General features: G+C 40.5%; 1 protein-coding gene across 1 annotated transcript; it reads right to left on the bottom strand.

The window, feature by feature from the left end:
• Positions 1-1,818: 1,818 nt before the first annotated feature.
• Positions 1,819-9,566, bottom strand: LOC103888628 (zinc finger protein 222). Its single transcript, XM_009232729.3, has 4 exons — positions 9,422-9,566; positions 7,730-7,856; positions 7,389-7,481; positions 1,819-3,112 (listed from the first exon to the last, which is right to left on the bottom strand). The coding sequence occupies exons 1-4, from the start codon at positions 9,461-9,463 to the stop codon at positions 1,899-1,901; spliced, it is 1,476 nt and encodes a 491-aa protein (XP_009231004.3). The 5' UTR covers positions 9,464-9,566; the 3' UTR covers positions 1,819-1,898.
• Positions 9,567-20,805: the final 11,239 nt, after the last annotated feature.

The raw sequence follows: 20,805 nt of genomic DNA, 5'->3' as shown, positions 1-20,805 counted from the left end.
TGCTGCCTTCCTTATGTCCGGGCATAAGCTCCAATGAAGCCTTGTCTGGGAAAACTCTTTCAGTCTCATTTCAATTTCTATTGCAGAGAGCCCAGGAACCTGTGGTTGATGGCATATTCTTTGGGGATTTGTCTAGGATCATGGGACATGGGGGGCGTTTCTCTCCCTGAGGGGGAGACATGTGAGCTGACAGGACTGCTGGACAAGATTTCTTCACGATTGAAAATCACCTGACTGAAATTTTGATTCAGTGTTACCACAACAGGTGGCTTTCTCCAGCCTAATGGACCTTGCCTCTGCCTCTACTGTAGAGAGCCGAAAGCCAGAGGATCAAGACCAACTCAGCATTCCAGTGAGGCTATATGATCAAACAACACACTATCATGAATGCAGGATGTGGGCAAACTCATATCTGCACCTGCTGCCAGAAGGTATGCTGAGTTCAATCACTCCCTGGTGCCGTGCTCCTTGAGGTTATCTACTAGAATATCTGGAGACTGCTGTTCAGAGAATGCAGTCATGTAGGCCTGCACCGAGTCAAGCAGCTGACTGACAACCACCTCCTTCTCTCTATCTCCTTTGCTCAATAAATACAAAGGGAGCTAGAAGCTCAGGGCCCTTGTTCACTAGAAGCAAGGAGCCTCCTGACCCCTTCTTCCCAATATACTCTTTTGTCTTTATCTTTATTCCCGCATTCGTCCTCCTTTGTTCAGTCCAACAGGGATTGGGGCCACATCACCCTATCAGCCAATGATTTTCTTTTTTTTTTTTTCTTTTGAGACAGGGTCTCACTCTGTCACCCAGGTGGAGTGCAGTGATGTGATCTTAGCTCACTGCAACCTCTGCCTCCCAGGCTCAAATGATCCTCCTTCCTCAACCTCCTAAGTAGCTGATACTATAGGCACGTGCCACCATGCCCGGCTAATTTTTGTATTTTTTTAGAGACAGGGTTCCTCATGTTGCCCATGCTGGTCTTGAACTCCTAGACTCAAGCAATCTGCCCACTTTGGCCTCTCAAAGTGCTGGGACTACAGGCATGAGCCAAAATGCCCAGTCAATCCCCTCCCTTTTTTCTTTCTCTCTTTTCCTCTTCCTATCTTTTTTCTTACTCAGGGTGCTTTGCCTCTCCTTTCCTAATCCTTACTGACTTGTGTTGCCTGAATAGACATCCAAGAGGAATGGGTGGAAAGTTTCCCTGTCTTACTGATCCGAGTCACCTGAATAGACATCCATGCAGGATGAATCGAAAAGGTTGACTTTGCAGGCCTGATCAACCTGGCAAGCAGTGGGATGGACTGCACCCCTCCCCTGGACTAAATTTGTTCAGGTTGCAGTCCCAAGAAAAATCTCTCTCTCCCTCTCTTTTCTTCTCTCTGGCACCCTGGCCCTTGATCCTGTAACTTTATTCAAAACTCTGCACTACTCAGCACTTTGGGAAGCCGAGGTGGGCGGATCACAAGGTCAAGAGATCGAGACTATCCTGGCTAACACAGTGAAACCCCGTCTCTACTAAGAAATACAAAAAATTAGCTGGGCATGGTGGTGGGTGCCTGTAGTCCCAGCTACTCAGGAGGCTGAGGCAGGAGAATGGCCTGAACCCAGGAAACGGAGCTTGCAGTGAGCCAAGATCGCGCCACTGCACTCCAGCCTGGGCGATAGAGTGAGACTCCGTCTCAAAACAAACAAACAAACAAACAAACAAAAACTCCTCACTACTTCACTTCTAATGTTCTATAGCACTAAAGGTGACTATACTCAATGGTAACTTGTTTTCAAATCCAAAAAACAGATTTTCAATTTTTTCCAACACAAATCATGTTTCAGGTGAAATTAAACTGATTTAATCAGCACACATTATATACATGTATCAAATTTCACACTCCATAAATATGTATAACTTATATGTCATTTAAAAATAATGATAAAATTATATCCAGATTCAAGCGCCTCTTGTAGCGCTTCCCACAGTCCTCACATTTGGATGGGTTTTCTCCACTGTGGTCTCTTTGTTGGTCTTTACAGTATGACCGGCATACAAGCCTCTTTCCACAGTCTTCACATTTCAATGGTTTTCTTCGGCAGTGGAGTTTCTTATGATTCAAAATACTAGAAGCATGTCTAAAGCTCTTCCCACAGTTATCACAGTTATAAGATCTCTCTCCCGTGTGGGTTCTATGGTGGAAGTCAAGACCTGACTTACTAATGTAGCCCTTCCCACACTCCTCACATTTGTATGGCTTTTCTCCAGTGTGGACTCGTTGATGGACCAAAAGATATGAGGACCATTTGAAGCTCTTCCCACATTCTTTACAATTATATGGTTTCTGTCCCATATGAATCATCTGATGCTTATGCAAATCTAGCCTATCAACGAAACCTCTTCCATACTCTTCAGATTTGTACAGTTTCTCTGCTGTGTGGACCATGCAATGCCTATTAAGACTTGACCTAAGACAGAAACTCTTACCACATATTTCGCATTTGAATGGCTTCTCCCCAGTATGAATTCTCTGATGTTTCTGAAGCTGGAAATTGTGCATGAAAGCCTTCCCACATTTCTCACAATTATAAGGTTTCTCTCTCATGTGTAATTTGCAATGAACTTTAAGTGCTGATCTACATCTGAAGCCTTTCCCACACTGCTCACATTTGAATGGTTTCTCTCCAGTGTGGACTCTTTGATGAGTTTGCAGACGTGAGCTCTGACTAAATTCCTTACCACATACATCACACTTATAGCATTTCACTCCCATGTGGACCCTCTGATGAATATGAAGGGCTGAGATGTAACAGAAGCTTTTTCCACACTCATCACAGGTATGAGACTTCTCTCCTGAATATAACTGCTGAGGAAGATCAAAGATGGAAAAATCACTGAAGGACTGTTTACACTTTTCACCCTGGAAAGGTTTTTCTCTTGTGTCAACTGTAGATAGTCTTGCTTTAATGTGGGAGGGGCTGTCATCTTGTTCAAATAACTGAGAGTTACTTATGGTGGAATCTTGAGACCTGATTAAGTCACTTGCAATTTGTTCCCAAATTTGCTTGCAGGAAAATTCTTCACGTGTTCCTGCTTCTGGAACAGTCTCCATCTCAGTTTGGATCTTGCCTCCTATAAGGACACAGAATTAAGACATGTGGACAAGTAGGCCAGGCACGGTGGCTCACGCCTGTAATCCCAGCACTTTGGGAGGCCAAGGCGGGTGGATCATGAGGTCAGGAGTTCGAGACAATCCTGGCCAACATGGTGAGGCCCCATCTCTACTAAAAACACAAAAATTTGCCGGGTGTGGTGGCACGCACCTGTAATCCCAACTACTCAGGAGGCTGAGGCAGGAGAATCGCTTAAATCTGGGAGGCAGAGGTTGCAGTGAGCCAAGATCAGGCCATTGCACTCCAGCCTGGGCAACAGAGTGAGACTCCGTCTCAAAAAAAAACCAGAAACAAACAAACAAAAACACCAAATAAGACATGTGGACAAGTGAAGTCTTTGTTCAGTGTTTTCAAGACTTCACAACTTAGGATGTGGGATTTAACTTTAATGAACGTTCATTTTTCTGTTTTCCAAGTGCACCCTGGTTTCTGGTTTGCATTAGACCAATTTAGAACCATGCCAAGTCTCATATGTAAAATTCTGGATAGAAATAAAATACTTATTTAATATATATATTTCACTTGTTGCTATTTCTAGTGAATTTTTTAGTCAGTCTAAAATTTTGTGTGGGAAATTATAAAGCTAAAATACTACATGCGTAGTGAAATATGAATCCAAAGGAACTTTAATGAGAAGCAATAACAGAATAAATAGTTTGTATATTTATCTGTTATACATCCTTACAAAGAAGTTAACCTAACTTGAAAGAGGTCAGGACGTTGTCGTCAGCATCTGAGAGGTAATCTCTAGGATCTTGAAGTGTCATGCCTGAGGAGAGTCTCTTTGCTTGAGGGTAAAACCTGGGTAACTCTGGATAGTGAAACAATATTATTTAGGGTTGTGACTGGCCACTCCTTTGGGGCATGGGGGGTGGTACTCCTCACATCAGAAAGAACATCAGTGTGATTCATGGAGGGGCTTTACCTCACAGGGAATCAGTGAACCACGAGACTAAATAACCACATGGGAATCAACCAACCAATCATGGCTATGAAATGGAGCCCCAGTAATTACTCTGGATCCCAGCACTCAGGTAAGTTTCCCTGATTGGGAGTTATCTGCGTCTAAGTCACATGCTAATCCTGATGATGTAACATACCCCACTCCACTGGGAGAATGCAATAGAAAATAAGGATTTGGAACTTCCCTGGACTCTGTCTTATTTGGTTTCTCTCTTTGTTAACTATAATATGCATGTTTTCCCTGTAAGAATCAGTAACTGTGAGGATAAAAGCATTCAGTGAATTCTAAGAGTCTTTCTAGCAAATTACTAAACATGAAGATAGTTTTGAAAAGCTGCCAAATTTTCACTTGATGTAAAGTAAGAGCAGTCCTCTGTAAAATGTCCCACTAAACTTCGTAGTTGGTTGAACTCTTCACAGTGCTAAACACCAAACACCTCAGTGTTTAATATCTATACATTCAAACTATTCCCACACAATAACTTTACACATGTATAAAAATACTTAATCCTATTTTTCTGTTTTGATATGGATAGTAACTTGGTTATCTGAAAGAGTACAGGGACAGACAACTGTAGTTCTGAGGGGAATCTGAAAGGCTATCCTTCCAGAGGTTCACAAAGGGGGATGCTCCTGATCAGACAATCAAAGTTGTTAAGAATCATGTGGAATGAAAAGAAAGTCTATTACGTAAACAGGCTTTATAACTTTTTATACTCAAGACTATGCCCCAATGAGCTGAAATAAAGTTAAAATCTGCAATAAACATTTACAAAAAAAGAACTAGAATGAATTTTTGCAGCAGTATGACAAGCAGGAAAAGTGTCATTACATGAATTGCTTCCTAAAGCCACTCACACACATCTACACACATGAAAAATGTTTGTCCAGGTTACATTGAAAGATGTGTTTCTTATTATGGCTCATGCTCACAAAATGCTTAGAACTTTGTCAGGGTATTACCAAGTCCTGAATTAGGTAAATTTTTCCAATGGAAAGATAACTTCCAAGTTTTTCCAATGGAAAGAATCTTGGAAAATATTAATTGGTAAGTATGTACCTTTCAGTACACAGTAGTACACGGATATATTTAATATGCTGTCACTTATAAATAAGTCTTTAAAGAGAAGAGGGTGTATCCTTTGGGAGGTTTCTATTTTGAGAGCAGTTTCCCAATTCCTTTCAGGTCATAAAGTTCACCAGATGAAAATACAACGCTATATCTCTATAAATATAAAGAAAGATTTCTGTAAAATCTATATTCCTTCATATTTTTGACAATTAAATTTGTATAAAGACGCAGAAATAGACACCACTTTTTTTAAGAAAAAGATGTGGAAATATAAGCAACATTCAGCTCACAGATACAAAGAATTTCTCACAGACATAAACATGGTCCTTAAGGAAAGCTCAAGGGTAAGCCCCAGGGAAGCCATGTTTCTCAGTGTGGTCATGAAAACCATGCTTGAAAGTTTCCATGGGATGTGGGTCAACTGCACACACAGAAAACCAACCATGTCAAGAGAACCTAAGAAAGTCAAAATTGGATAAGCAGCCATGCACAGACAAAAAAAAAAAAAAAAAAAAAAACAACTGTCCTGCAACATATAGTCAGCCTCCATATCTGTGGTTCAGCATACATGGATTCAACCAACAGTGCATCAGAAGTATTTGGAAAAAAAAAATTCCACAGAGTTCCACAAAGCAAAACTTGAATTTCTCACATTGAGTCCTATACATTGAATCCATGTGAATAAAGCGATGGGTAGGCATTGCATTTGGTGTTATACCTAATCTAGACATGACTTAAAGTATATGAAAGGGTGTGTGTAGGATATACACAAATACTTTACATGTAGAAGGGACTTGAGCATCCTTGGCTTTTGGTATCCACAAGGGGGTCCTGGAATCAAACCCCTACAAGGCATGACTAGATAACATTCACTCTGGTATGTCTGTCACTTATTAGCTATCTCCATGATTCTTACAGACAGTCAAGTCCTCTCATCCATTAATTCATTCATAAGAATACCAAATATTTATAGACACCTGCCATGTACCAGGAGTATTCTAGGTGCTGAAGATGCAGTCATAAAGAAACAGATAAATGCCTTCAAGAGATTACATTGCAAAGGGGAGAGGTGACCTATCAGTAGACAAAAATACATGAGACACAACACAGGCAGGCCAAGAAGAGTAAAGATAGGATAGTATTTTCAATAAGGTGCTTAGAGACGACCTCTCCCATGATATTAAAACTGAGCAGAGAGCTGCACAAACTAAAAGAGGGGTCAGTAAGTTTTGTGGGGACAGTGTATTCCAATCAGAGAGAAGAGCAAGTGAGGGCTCGGAGGCAGAAGCTTTTATAGTAGAGAAAATAATCATTCCTGAAAGATGTCTATATCCAATCCTCAGAACCTATGAACATGTTACATTCCAGAGCAAGGGAGATTAAGGCTACAGATGCCATTGAGGTCACTAGCCAGCTAAGCAGAAAGTGGGAGGGTCATCCTGAATCACCCAGGAGTGATGAATACTATCACAAGGGACCTGAAAGGTGAAAGAGGAAGGCATAAGAAGAGTGACAGAGGGACCATTACTATAGAAGAATGGTCAGGGATGCAACGTAGCTGCCTTTGAAGATGGAGGAAGGGAAACAAGAGCCAAGGAGTGTAGACAGTGACTAGAGACTGGTAAACCAAAATGAAGTCTTCTCCCCATGAACATCCAGAAAAGAACAAAGCCCTAAGACCGCTTGATTTTTGCCCAGTGAGATGTGTCAGACTTCAGGCCTACAGAAGAGAAAGATAAGCGTTTCTTGTTCAATCTGCTGAGTTTTACGTCACTGGCCACAATAGGCAATACGATGTCCTTGGCAGGATAGAGAAACAGCAGGGAGGACAACGTGCCTGGAAAAGATGGAGCAAGGGGGAGAGGACAGGAGATGCAGTCAGACAGTGTGGGCTGAAGGGCAAATCACAGGGTCTACAAAAGCCACTTAAAGAGGTTGTAACACTAATAAAAACAAGAAGCCAGAAAGGCTTTGAGCTGAGGAATGGCAATGTGACTTCCGTTTCCTAAGGATCACTTTGGCTACCGTGAGAACGGATGGCAGGGTGGGAAGGGTGGGAGCAGGGGCATCAGCAGGGAGAAGGCTGTAATAATCCAGGAAACAGGTTTGGCCATTTACCCCAAAATGCTGGAAATGGGCATGGACAGAAGTAAAACAGACAGGAATCACATGCAGGGACACACAATTGCTTGGTTCTTACCAGAATTCCCTTCTCTTTGGCTTGTTGTCTCCATCACCCAAAACTTTTCTTCCCTTAGGAAGTGGAAAGTATCCCCATGGAATGGTTGATGCCCTGTGAACAGGCAAAGTCACATGCTTAATCCCAACATGTTCAAGGTAATATCATGTTGGTGCAAACGTAATTGCAGTGTACCATTACTTCCAATGACAAAAACCACAATTACTTTTGCACCAACCTAATAGCTAGGCAAAATTTACTGGAAATGTAGGTTCTCACTGCACACTCAAACTTGAAAACCCTAGGATTAAAAAACCACTCCTGGGGCCTGACATTCCATTACAGAGGGTGCCCGTCCTCACCCACTGAGAGCAGGTTCCTGAAGTTCTCAAGCATCACATCTTGGTACAGCTTCCTCTGGGCAGGGTCCAGCAGCCCCAGCTCCTCCTCAGTGAAGACCACAGCCACGTCCTTGAAGGTCACTGCCTCCTACAACATCAAGCAGATGTCACCTCGATCTTATGGCCAAGGACTATTGGGAGACAGCAGCATTGCATTGGCACAAGGGACAAGTGTAAAGTTGTTCTGGATCTTGAGAGACATAGGTCAGCTTATAGATTTCCTACTTATTCTGTTTGTGTCCTGACAATGACTGATTAGGCAATAGGGGTTTGGAATGGAGACTGCACACACCAGTCAACAGGGTGTGTCCTGAATAAGTAGCGGGTAAAGGACATTTACTGAGATGCTATCTCTAACTCCACTTCAGGAAAGCTTGCTGCAGAGTTAGAGTGATATAGTCCAAATGCTCTGTTTGAGTGGCGGGCCCTTTGACGAAAATGAGACTGAGGCAGGAGAATCACTTGAACCCGGGAGGCGGAGGTTACAGTGAGCCAAGATTGCACCACTGCACTCCAGCCTGAGCAACAAGAGCGAAACTCTGTCAAACAACAACAAAAAAAAAAAAAAAAAAAAAAGAGAGAAAGAGAGAGAGAGAGAAAGAAAATAGTAGATAAGTTTAAGAAAAGAAAAAAAAAAAGCAAAAAGCAAACAAACAAAAACTCCTATAGAAGTCCAAGCCTCTGAGCCTTGCCGCAAGGTGCCTTCAATCAAGTCCTAACTTACGTTCTCCACCTGTTCCCAGCTAGTACCTCTTGCCTCAGTGAGAATTGCATTCAAGAGATGATCAACTCAGGCTCTGACCTGGACTGCCTAGGTTTCAACCGCTGCTCCACCTGTGTCTCACACCCATCTTTGAAATTAAAAAAGCAGTACCTCTCCACAGTGCCACTGTGGAGATCGTGTATTTGGGGGTATAAAGTACTTGGAATAAAGTTACCAATTAAGGCTTAATTATTAGCGACACCCTTGCCCAAGGGACAAATCCTACACACTCTCGGTTGAGGTAAGCATCACTGTCAAAGAAAAAAGCCAAGGATCACTCACGTAGAGCTTTGCCCTCAGTAGCCAAGAAGTCCCTTCCTGCGGCTCTTTTAGAAAGGTCGGGGTGGGGAAAAAGAAAGTTGTGAAACATCCTGACAGTTTTGCCGTACCCCATAAAAGTTAAATGCTCCCCTCGCTTTCCTAAAAAGAGGGCAGAAGGCGTCAGGGATCATCCAGCGTCCTGCAGGGATCAGGGAGAAGGGCCGGGGCCCCTGCAGCTGGAGCTCTGACCCTACCGGAGGACCTGACAGGCTTCGTGGGAAATTAACAAGAGACCACCAGTCACCGAGTGACAGGGACTGCTTTTAAGGCTCTCATTTGTGTTACCTCTTTCAGGTCCCAAAACGATTCCATTAGGATGGTCCGAAAAGTCCCGTTGCAAAACAAACAAACAAAAAAACCAGCAATGGAAGATAAACGGACATTAAGTGACACTCCACACCACACTGAAAGGGGCCGCACACGTAGGGTGGAGGGAAGCGGACTAAGCGAGGTCAAAGCAGGGCACACAGGGCCGCGCCAATCCCACTCCCTGAGGTGCTAGCAGAACCTCCCGAGGCCAGAAGGCTCAGCTGACGGGAACCGCAATCCCCGCCCGCGCCCCTCCAAACCTTTGTTCTCCGCCCAGACTTCTTTTCTCCTGAATCGATCATTGGGTGGTTGCGAGTCCCAAGCAAAGGAGACTCGTTCGGAAGGACTCGCAAGATGTGGAAATGACTCAAACTACTATGGTAAATGAAATAGCAACGTCACAGTTGGGGACCGGAAGTGCTCGAGCCTCCACAGAGCGTCTGGACTCCACTTCCCAGAATTCCCCGGACTCGCCCGTCTGAGACAAAGGGCCCGCGACTCAAACAGAGCATTTAGACTATATTACTCTAACTCTGCAGCAAGCCTTCCTGAAGTGGAGTTGGAGATAGCATTTCAGTAAATGTCCTTTACCCACTGCTTATTCAGGACACACCCTGTTGACTGGTGCGTGCAGTATCCATTCCAAACCCCTATTGCCATTCCTGTCGCTTCCATAAAGCCTAAGAAATTAAATATTTTCTTTCTCTGCCTTCATCTAGCTAGAAATTTTCATGGGACACAATTTTGGGAAGTGAGACATTAGGAGAAGTGAGCTGTCCTCTCCTGACAAGAGATGTACTTGGCAGGCTGTGAGTACACGAGGAGTTAAAAGAATAAAAAGGTGATCGTTTCAGTGGACTGTAGGTATTGGCGAGGTTCTAATATTACTAATGCTAGCATGCTGGTGGGACCGAGGTGGAAATAATACAAGTCAAAGTTGTTGGAGAGTAGTGCTGCAAATTATTATGGAGGAATATTTGTTAGAAAATGACGAGGTCTAAAATATGACCATGGGAGAGAGTGTCCCTTGATATTTCACATGAATCTTAGGTGGATTTTTCCATTTCTGAGAAAAATGTTACTGTGATTAAGGATTGCATTGAATCTATAGATATAGGTATTGACAGCCTTGCAATATCAAGTGGCCCAATCCATTAATAATGGATATATCTCCATTTATTTGTGCCTTCTTTAATTTTTGTTGTTGTTGTTGTTGAGACAGAGTCTCACTCTGTCGCCCAAGCTGGAGTGCAGTGGCACAATCTTGGCTCACTGCAACCTCCGCCTCCTGAGTTCAAGCGATTCTCCTGCCTCAGCCTCCCGAGTAGCTGGGATTACAGGCATGTACCACCATGCCTGGCCTATTTTTTTATTTTTAGTGAAGACAGGGGTTTCATCATGTTGGCCAGGCTGATCCCAAACTCCTGGCCTCAAGTGATCCGCCTGCCTGAGCCTCCCAAAGTGCTGGGATTACAGGCATAAGCCACCGTGCCTGGGGTGCCTTCTTTAATTTTCTTTAGTAAGGTGTTGCAAAATTCAGTGTCCAAGTGTTTCTTGTCATTGGTTAAAACAGTTCCTAAGTAATTTGTTTTTAATGCTATTGCAAAGGGAACTGTTTTCCTTTTCAGATTGTTTTTGTGTAGAAATACAACTGCTTCTTCTATGTAGATATTCTTCCTGCAACTTTTTGACTTTGCTAGCTCTAAGAGTTTTTTTTTCTTGTGAATTCTTTAGAATTTTTATATATAAGAACATGTCATTAGCATATAGACACAATTTTACCTCTGTTTCCGATTTTAATAGCTTTATTTTCTTTTTCTATCTAATTGTTCTGCATAGAACTTCCAATACTACATTGACTAAATGTGGGAAAAGTGGAGAAAACTCATTGTGTTCCTGATATTAGAAGAAAAGCTTTCAGTCTTTCACCATTGAGTATGACAATCTGCTCTGAGAATTTCCATATATAGCCTTTATTTTGTTGGAGTAGTTTATTCTCCTTTTAGTTATTTGGTATTTCAATCATGAAAAGGTGCTAGGTGCTGAATTTTGTGAAACTGAATGTTCTGCATTCACTGGCATGATGTGATTTATACTTTCCAATCTGCTCATGTGGTGTATTACATTGATATTTGTATGTTGAACCATAATTATATTTGCCTTCCAGGAATAAAACAGTTTGGTCATTAAGTGTAATCCTTTTAATATGCTGCTGGATCTTGCTGGTATTTTGCTGGTGGATCCTTGCATCAGTATTCATAAGAGATATTGGTATATAATTTTATTGAAACGTCTTTTTCTGGTTTGGCATCAGGGTAATACTGACCTTACAGAAGGATCAAAGATGTGTTCTCTCTTCTTGCATTTTTGGGAAGAGGTTGAGTAGCTATGGTGTTAAATGTTCCTTAAATATGTTGAAGCATTTGCCAGTGAAGCCTTCTGGTCCTGGGCTTTTCTACATTGGGAGGTTTTGGATTACTGATTCAATCTCCTTACTAGTTAGAGGTCTACTCAGATTTTTTTGTCTTCATAATTCAGATTTGGTAAGGTGTATGCTTTAAGGAATTTGTCTGTTTCATCTAGTTAAACAAATTCTTGGCATACAATTGTATATAGTATTCTATTACAATCATCTTTATTTCTGTAAAAATTGGTAATAATGTCCCCTCTTGTTTCTGATTTAGTTTCTTGAGCCTTCTGACTTCATTTTTTATTCAATCTCACTGAAGTTTTCATAATTTTCTAATGAAAATAACCAACTCTTGGTTGTGTTGATTTTCTTGGTTTTTCTATTCTCTATGTATCATTGCTTTAATGTTTATTATTTCCCTCCTTCCACTAGCTTTCTTATTCAGATTCTTTTTTGTAGTTCATTAATGTAAAATAGGGTTGTGAATTTGAGATATTTCTTCTTTTTTAATATAAGCATTTACAGGTACAAATTTCACACCTATTACTGCTTTTTTTCTCATCCCACGAATTTTGACACATTGCTTTTATTTTCAGCTCTCACCAGATATTTCTAATTTTACTTTTAATTTAGTCTGACATGTAGATTATTTAAGAATGTGTTGTTTCATTTCCACATACTTGTGAATTTTCCACTTTTCATGCTGCTATTGATTTCCAGGTTTTTTTGGCTAGGTTATAATTAGAAAAAAATATTTCCTATGGTACTAAAGTTTTAAATTTATTAGAGACTTAATAAATTTAGTTTAATTAGTTCTCACTTGTCAACTTTAGTTTTATGGCATAATATATGGACTATCCTGGAGAGTGTTTCATGTATAAATAAGAAAATGTGTATTCTTTTGGTGTTATATGAGGTATTCTGTATATGTCTTTTAGGTCCATTTGGTATGTACAGTTTTTCTAGTCCTTTATTTCATTATTATCTTCTGTCTGGTCTTCTTATCTGTTTGAAAGTGAGGTATGCAATGTCATTCCTCACAGAATTATAAAAAACTATTCTAAAATTCATATGGAGTTGACTCCTTAGTGGAGTAGGCAGCACATCAGTCTCATAAAATTCATATGGAACCAAAAAAAAAGAGCCTGAATAACCAAAGCAATCCTCACCAAAAAGAACAAAGCTAGAGGATCACACTACCAAACTTCTGACTACTGTAAGGCTACCGTAACCAGAACAGTATGGTACTGGCACAAATACAGACATATAAACCAATGAAACAAAATAGAAAACTCAGAAATAAAGCCACACACCTACAACTATCTGATCTTTGACAAAGGCAACAAAAACAAGCAAAAGGGAAAGGACTCTCTATTCAATAAATGGTGCTGGGATAACTGGCTAGCCATATGCAGAAGAATGAAACTAGACCCTTACCTTTCACTATACACAAAAATTAACACAAGATGGATTCAAGATTTAAGTATAAGACCCCAAACTACAAAAATCCTACAAGAAAAAAACAGAAAATACCCTTCTTGACATCAGCATTGGCAAAGAATTTTTGGCTAAGTCCCCAAAAGCAGTTACAAGAAAAGTAAAAGTTGACAACTGGAACTAATTAAACTAAAGAGCTTCTGCACAGCATAAGAAACTGTAACAGACAGTCTACAGCATGGAGAAGATATTCACAAACTATGCATCCAACAAAGGTCTAATATCCAGAATCTATAAGGAACTGAAACAAATCAACAAGCAAAAACCAAATAACACCATTAAAAAATAGGCAAAGGACGTGAACAGACAGTTCCCAAAAGAAGAAATACTCACAGCCAACAAACATATGAAAAGACGCTCATCATCTCTAACCATTTTAGACAACTGCAAATCAAAACCACAATGAGACACCATCTCACAGCAGTCAGAATGGCTATTAAACAAGTCAAAAAATAACAGCTGGCAAGGCTGTAGAGAACAGGGAATGCTTATACACTGTTGATAGGAATGTAAATTAGTTCAGCCACTGTAAAAAGCAGTCTGGAGATTTCTCAAAGAACTTAAAATGGAACTACAATTCAACCCAGCAATCCTATTACTGGATATATACCCAAAGAAAAATAGATTATTATACCAAAAGACACATGCACTTGTATGTTAAGCACCATGGAATGCTATGCAACCATAAAAAAAGAATTGAAATCATGTCCTTTGCAGTAACGTGGATGGAGCTGGAGGACATAATCCTAAGTGAATTAACATAGGAACAGAAAACCAAACACTGCATGTTCTCACTTATAAGTGGGAGCTAAACATTGAGCACACATGGACATAAACATGTGAACAATAGTCACTGTGAACTAGTAGAGGGGGGAAGTAGGGTGTGGGGCATGTGTTGAAAAACTACCTATTGGATACTATGCTCACTATCTTGGTGCAATATACCCATGTAACAAACCTGCACATATACCCACTGTATCTAAAATAAAAGTACAAATTTTAAAAAAGAAAGTGAGGTATGAAGTGTCCTACTACAGTTGTCCCTCAGTTTACAGGGGCGATTGTTTCCAGGAACCCTGTATATACCAAAATCCACACATACTCAAGTTTATGGAACCCGTGCATACAAAAAGTTGGCCCTCCATATATGAGGGTTTCACATCCTGTGAATATTGTATTTTCAATGTGTGTTTCACTAAAAAAAAATCCACATATAATTGGACCTGTGAAGTTCAAATCCATGTGGTTCAAGGGTCAACTGTATTACTGGGTAGCTGCCTGTTTCTCTCTTTAATTCTGTATTTGCTTCATATAATTTGGAGCTCTGATGTGTGGTGCACATATGTTTATAATTGTTATATCTTCTTGGTGGAATCACCCTTTAGCATTGTATAGTTTTTCTTTGTCTCTGCCACACTTTGCTGCCACCCTTTCTGTCTTTTTGTTACTATTGATACGGAAAAACTTTCCCATCCTTTCACTTTAAGTCTATGCATGTTATTACATCTAAAGCAAATCCGTTGTGCAGAGCATACACTTGGATACTGTTTTTTCAATCATTTTACCAAACTACATCTTTTGGTTAGGGTGTTTAATTCATTTATGGTAAATCAATTATGCATGGGGAAGGTCTTACCATTTTATTTGTTTCTATATGTTTAATTCATTTATGGTAAATCAATTATTCATAGGGAAGTTCTTACCATTTTATTTGTTTCTATATGTTTAATTCATTTATGGTAAATCAATTATTCATAGGGGTCTTACCATTTTATTTGTTTCTATATGTCTTCTGGCTTTTTTTGCCTCATATCCTCCATTACTGCCTTCCTTGATGTTGAGTTCTTTTTCTGTAGTGGTACATTTTGAATCTCTTCTCATTTCCCTTTGTGTATGTTTCATTAGTAATTGTAGTTAGAAACATGTAACATTTCTGATTCATGGACTTACATGTAACATTCTACGTGTAACATTCTAAAGTTGTAGCAAACTGTTTTCCACGGTTACTAGCTTAACTTCAATCACCTGCAAAAACACTACTCATTCACAGCTTCTCTCTCTCCCCACTTTGTACAACTGTGTCATATATTATGTCTATACATATTGTCTACCCATTCACATAGATTTATCTTTCAAGTTTGAAGGACAGTTTGGCTGAATGTCGAATTCTCAATAGACATGTGTGTGTGTATATGTGTGTGTATGTGTTTTTAGCAAAGAATATGTCATCTAGTTTCAGATGTTTGCAGAGAAATCTGCTGACATCTTCATTAAAGATTTCTTTGTACATGACAAGTCACTTTAGACTTGCTGCTGTCAAATTTTTCGTTTGTCTTTGGTTTCCAACAATTTTTTAATAATATGTCTCAGTTGGGTCCCTTTGGGTTTATCTTACTTGAAATGCATTGAGCTTCTTGGATTTACAGAATGATGTGTTTTTCACATTTGAGAAGTTTTCAGCTTATATTTCTGTAAATAATCTCTCTTGGCTTTCTTTCTGTCTACCCAGGACACCTATAATGCACATATGGTCCTTTAGGCCTTGTTTACTTTTAATCACTTCATTTCTTTTTGCTGCTGTGACACAATAATTCATAGGACTTGTCTTCATGTTCACTCATTCTGAAGGTAACGTAGTAGGAGTAGGGGTCATGGGCCTTAGATACACTTATCTGTGGCTTCAGAGCCTGCTCCAACCCAATCATATATATACCACTTACAAATGGAATACCAATGTGAACATACAATTTAAAGGCAAGGAAGGGCCAACAACACCCAATTCATGATGGAAAGCTTGGCACACATGCTAATTTAGTAGGTCATGGTTAAGGGCTCTGTCTCTGCTAAGACTAGCAAAATCATAGGCTGCTTTTCCAAAGAAGAGTAAGTAGGCTGGGGGTGGTGGCTCATATCTGTACTCATTGCTTTGTGAGGCTGAAGAATGAGGATCTCTTGATTCCAGGAGTTCAAGACCAGCCTGGGCAACAAAGCAAGGCCCTGCCTCTACCAAAAAGAAAAAGAGTAAGTATATGTGGAGGATGACTGGGCTTTGCTACAAAATCCTATCCATTTGTGGTTTGATTCATCAAAAGTGACCAGCCAATGGCTCCTAACGTCACTCTCTGTCACTGATATTTCAATTACTTTTGGATCTCCTGGTCCATAGTGTCCTGGTGTAGAGAAACTTACATGGCAGATAGGACACATTACACAGCCTTATTGTATCTTAGTCGAGGCAAAATGTTTTTGGGTCAGACAAAAAAGGCAGAGTAGCATATCTCAATGAGGAATAAGTAGCATCCAGTAACCAAGGAGGGCCACTAGACATTGTGACACTTTGTTTGGTTGTAGGAAGTACCATATGCTACTTGTCCTATACCTTAGAAGGGACATCTCAATAGTCCCACATCACTGAACCTGTGGAAATTTCACCAAAGTGGAAGTCCGATGAATATTTATAGGATTTATTCTTTCTTTCTGTCATGCATTTGTCTTACTAATATGCCTAGTGTAGTTCCTACTTTCTCCTCACCATGTCTGATCATGGTATCAATGTGCCATTTGACAATAAGGATTCAGTCATTGCCCAAAAGAGTGATTATTTCTCCTTTCATGTACTTAGTCACAGGTTTATGGCCATGGTTTCCTGTGGAGAACTCTGAAATGTATCAGGGCCCATACTCATCTAACATTGGCCTCCCCTTTATGTAAATGAATGTGGATTTGTAAACTGGACATGTCTTGGAATTGATTTGAGGGCTGTGACTATGTTAGGTGGTTGCAGTTAGAGTTCTCTTCCCCTGCAATAGAACTCTTCTGCCAATACAAACCCAGTGACAGTATCATAGATTTCCCATCAATTTATTTACTACGAATACCAAGATCAACAAGGCAAAGTTAAGCCCTGCATAGTGGTTGACTTCATCTTTCTCATCTTTTTCTTTCCTTCTTTTTTTTTTTTTTTTTTTTTTTTGAGATGGAGTCTTGCTCTGTCACCCAGGCTGGAGTGCAGTGGCATAATCTCGGCTCACTGCAAACTCTGCCTCCCAGGTTCATGCCATTCTCCTGCCTCAGCCACCCAAGTCGCTGGGACTACAGGCGGGTGCCACCACACCCGGCTAATTTTTTTGTATTTTTAGTAAAGACGTGATTTCACCATGTTAGCCAGGATGGTCTTGATCTCCTGACCTGGTGATCCACCCTACTCAGCCTCCCAAAGTGCTGGGATTACAGGCGTGAGCCACTGCGCCTGGCCTTCTTTCCTAATTTCTGAAGCCCAACTAGGAGCATCCAGGAAATACTACTATACTGATAAGTTTGTCTACTGTGTCCTAAACTAACAAATTCATGGTCACCAGAATCATTCCAATAGACATTTGATTAGGATTATTCAATATGATATTTGGCATATTATCACACAATGCCTTTGACAACCAGTTCCCTATGTTGCACTGGAAATAAAGTCAGTAGTGCTCTTAAATTTAGTAAGAGTAGAAATCCAATTCTAGAAAACACAATCAATTTAGAAAACTCATCCTTAGGGTGTTCTTCCTTTAGAAGTTCTTGTGGGGCAAAATGTCTTTTGGTCAGCATTCAATCAGAGAAACAGAATCGGTATGACATATACAAGCAGTTATTGCAAGGAACTCTCCTTTGGCACTGTGGAACTGGCTAAGTCTATTAGTCTGTTCTCACACTGCTATAAAGAGCTACCTGGCCGGGTGTGGTGGCTCACACCTGTAATCCCAGCACTTTGGGAGGTCAAGGCAGGTGGATTGCCTGAGGTCAGGAGTTCGAGACCAGCCTGTCCAACATAGTGAAACCCCGTTTCTACTAAGAATACAAAAATTAGCTGGACATGGTGGCACACATCTGTAATCCCAGCTACTCGGGAGGCTGAGGCAGGAGAATAGCTCGAACCTGGGAGGCAGAAGTTGCAGTGAGCCGAGATTGCGCCACTGCATTCTAGCCTGGGTGACAAAGCAAGACTCCATCTCAAAAAAAAAAAAAAAAAAAAGAACTACCTGATACTGGGTAATTTATGAAGAAAAGAGGTTTAATCGACTCACAGTTCTACAGGCTGTACAGGAAGCGTGGCTAGGAGGCCTTAGGAAATTTACAATCAAGATGGAAAGCGAAAGGGAAGCAAGCATGTCTTACCATGGCAGAGCAAGAGAGAATGAGAGCAGGAGGAGGTGCTACACACTTTTAAAACAAGTAGATCTCATCAGAATTCCATCAAAAGACAGCACTAGGGGGATGATGCTAAATCATTAGAAACAGCCCCCATGATCCAATCACCTCCCACCAGGCCCCACCTCCAACACTCAGGATCACAATTCAACATGAGATTTGGGTGGGGACACAGAGCCAAACCATATCACTGAGCAATTCCAAAATGCATATGGCTGGCCACCAGAAAGGTGAAGATGGAACTCTAACCCATGAGAGGAAGATGCCACCAGCAGATGCAATATTTTTTTCATTCAGAGAAGCTTCAGCTCTATTCTAAAGGATCTTCAAGTGATTGATCAGGCCTACCCTTATTTAGCATAATATCCCTACTCAAAGGCAATTGATTATGGGCTGAATGTCTACAAAATACCATCACAATGTCTATATTAGTGCTTGATTAACTAGGGACTATAGTCTATGCACTATAAATCCATTAAAATCAGTTATCCCACAGATGTTCATCAGCAGGAAACTGCCTTTTGAGTTTTTCAAAATTTTTTTGTATCTTTTCCTCAGGATCTACAGAAAACTGTTTAATGAAAAAAATAATATTCAGTGCACAAGAGTACTACAGACATTAAAGATAAGATTGGAAGTGAATTTATTAAGAAAACCTTTAATATTGTCAAATCAGAGCAATCTCATTAGAATCTAGCATGCTTAGTATATTCGTTTTGTAAAGTCTACATTCCTCTTCCTTTCCCAGGTCTCTCTCTAGGAGAGAATTAACTAAAGAGTCTGGCACTGTTTTCAACTGATAAGAGACATTTACCATTTACCATGGAGGCTTCATTTGCATAATGAAAACCTTGGTCTCCACAACCCCTTATCATAATCCAGACACTCCTTTCTATTGATTCCAGGCCTTTAGATAACTCTTTCAACCAACTGCCAGTGAGAAAATCTTTGAACCCACCTATGACCTGGAAGCACCTCCATGGCCAACTTTGAGTTGTCCCGCCTTTCCAGACCAAATCAATGTATACCTGTATTGATTGATGTCTGCTTGTAACTTCTGTCCCCCTAAAATGTATAAAACCAAGCTATAACCCAACCACTTTGGGCACATGTTCTCAGGGCCTTTTATGGCCTTGTCATGGGCCTTGGTCACTTATATTTGGCTCAGAATAAATCTCTTTATATTTTATAGAGTTTGACTCTTTTTATCAACACCATGGTATATAACTCTGAATTGGCATCCAAACCAGGTCTTTGTTCTAACTGGATCCATAGCAACAGAAGCTCTGCTGCTGTCATGCTATGTTCCCTGCCCATACACCTCTGGTTTTCAAAGGATCTGTTTTTTTTTTTTAATTTTTTGAGATGGAGTTTTGCTCGTTACCCAGGCTGGAGTGCAATGGCGTGATCTGGCTCACTGCAACCTCTGCCTCCTGGTTTCAAGTTATTCTCCCACCTCAGCCTCCTAAGTAGCTGCGATTACAGGCATGTACCACCACACTCGGTTATTTTTGTATTTTTAGTAGAGACAGGGTTTCACCGTGTTGGCCAGGCTGGTTTTAAACTCCTGACCTCAGGTGAAGATCTGTTGCTTTAAAAGACAAAAAACAAACAAACAACCTTCACAACATATGTATATTTATTTCAATCTCTGAAATCACCTTTGTAAAAATTGTAACAGGGAGAACATTATGACAGTGCAAGAGATCTCATCTAACCAACTCCATCTTGCTTTTAACCACCAAACTGCCCTTGGTAGTAATTCCTGGGCATGGGCCAAGCTAACTTTGGGAGGAATTTAGTTTATAATTTAAATGATAATAGCCCTTCCCCCAAACTAAACTGCCTTTGTAATACTATTGAAAGGCCCCACTAGTTTAGGAGGATGAGAGGGGCCTGAATTCTAAGATATATATGTAAAGGATTACCAGTCATTATTCTGATTTCCAGCTGTTATTCCAGAGGTCTTAAAATTTTCAAATTCCCCAGTTACTCCAGTAAATAACATCACTATTGTAGAACCTAAGACTGGCCTTTTGAGATGTCTTTTCAGGCTTCTGCATTTCTGACAACCAGATGGCCCCACCTAAACCCATGACTCTTGACTCAACTGGTCCTGTGGCCCCCATCCAGAAGTGGACTTAGTGCACAAAGACCATTTATCACATCCCCAGCCAATCAGCAGCACCCATTCCCTAGCCCCCTGCCTGTCAAACTATCTTTGAAAAACCCTACCCTCCAAATTTTCAAGGAGGCTGATTTGAGTAATAATAAAACCCTAGTCTCCCATTTAGCCAATTCTATGTGTATTAAATTCTTTCTCTATTGTGAATTCTCTGTCTTGATAAATCAGCTGTGTCTGGGCACTGGGCAGGAGCTCCAGTATTTGCACACTCCCTGACTTATCCCTAAAGAAGCATCACATGCTTTAATTACCAAGACAGTTAACCAGACTTCATCAATTTATCTGCATATTCTAAAAACCAGAGAATATATATATACATTTTTTGAGATGGAGTTTCACTCTGTTGCCCAGGCTGGAGT

Source organism: Pongo abelii, chromosome 20 (genome assembly GCF_028885655.2).
Source record: "Pongo abelii isolate AG06213 chromosome 20, NHGRI_mPonAbe1-v2.0_pri, whole genome shotgun sequence".
Lineage (NCBI taxonomy): Eukaryota > Metazoa > Chordata > Mammalia > Primates > Hominidae > Pongo > Pongo abelii.
Note: the sequence above shows the minus strand (reverse complement) of the source record. Positions and strands in the feature narration are given on the sequence as shown.

Bases quoted from the DNA above. Each gene is read 5' to 3' on its own strand.
- LOC103888628 (XM_009232729.3), bottom strand. From the start codon at position 9,463: ATGATCGATTCAGGAGAAAAGAAGTCTGGGCGGAGAACAAAG. The intron at 7,482-7,729 runs GTGAGGACGGGC...GCCTGTTCACAG, and splicing joins CAGGAACCTGCTCTCAGTGG to GGCATCAACCATTCCATGGG. The intron at 3,113-7,388 runs GTAAGAACCAAG...GTGTCCTTATAG, and splicing joins CCAAAGAGAAGGGAATTCTG to GAGGCAAGATCCAAACTGAG.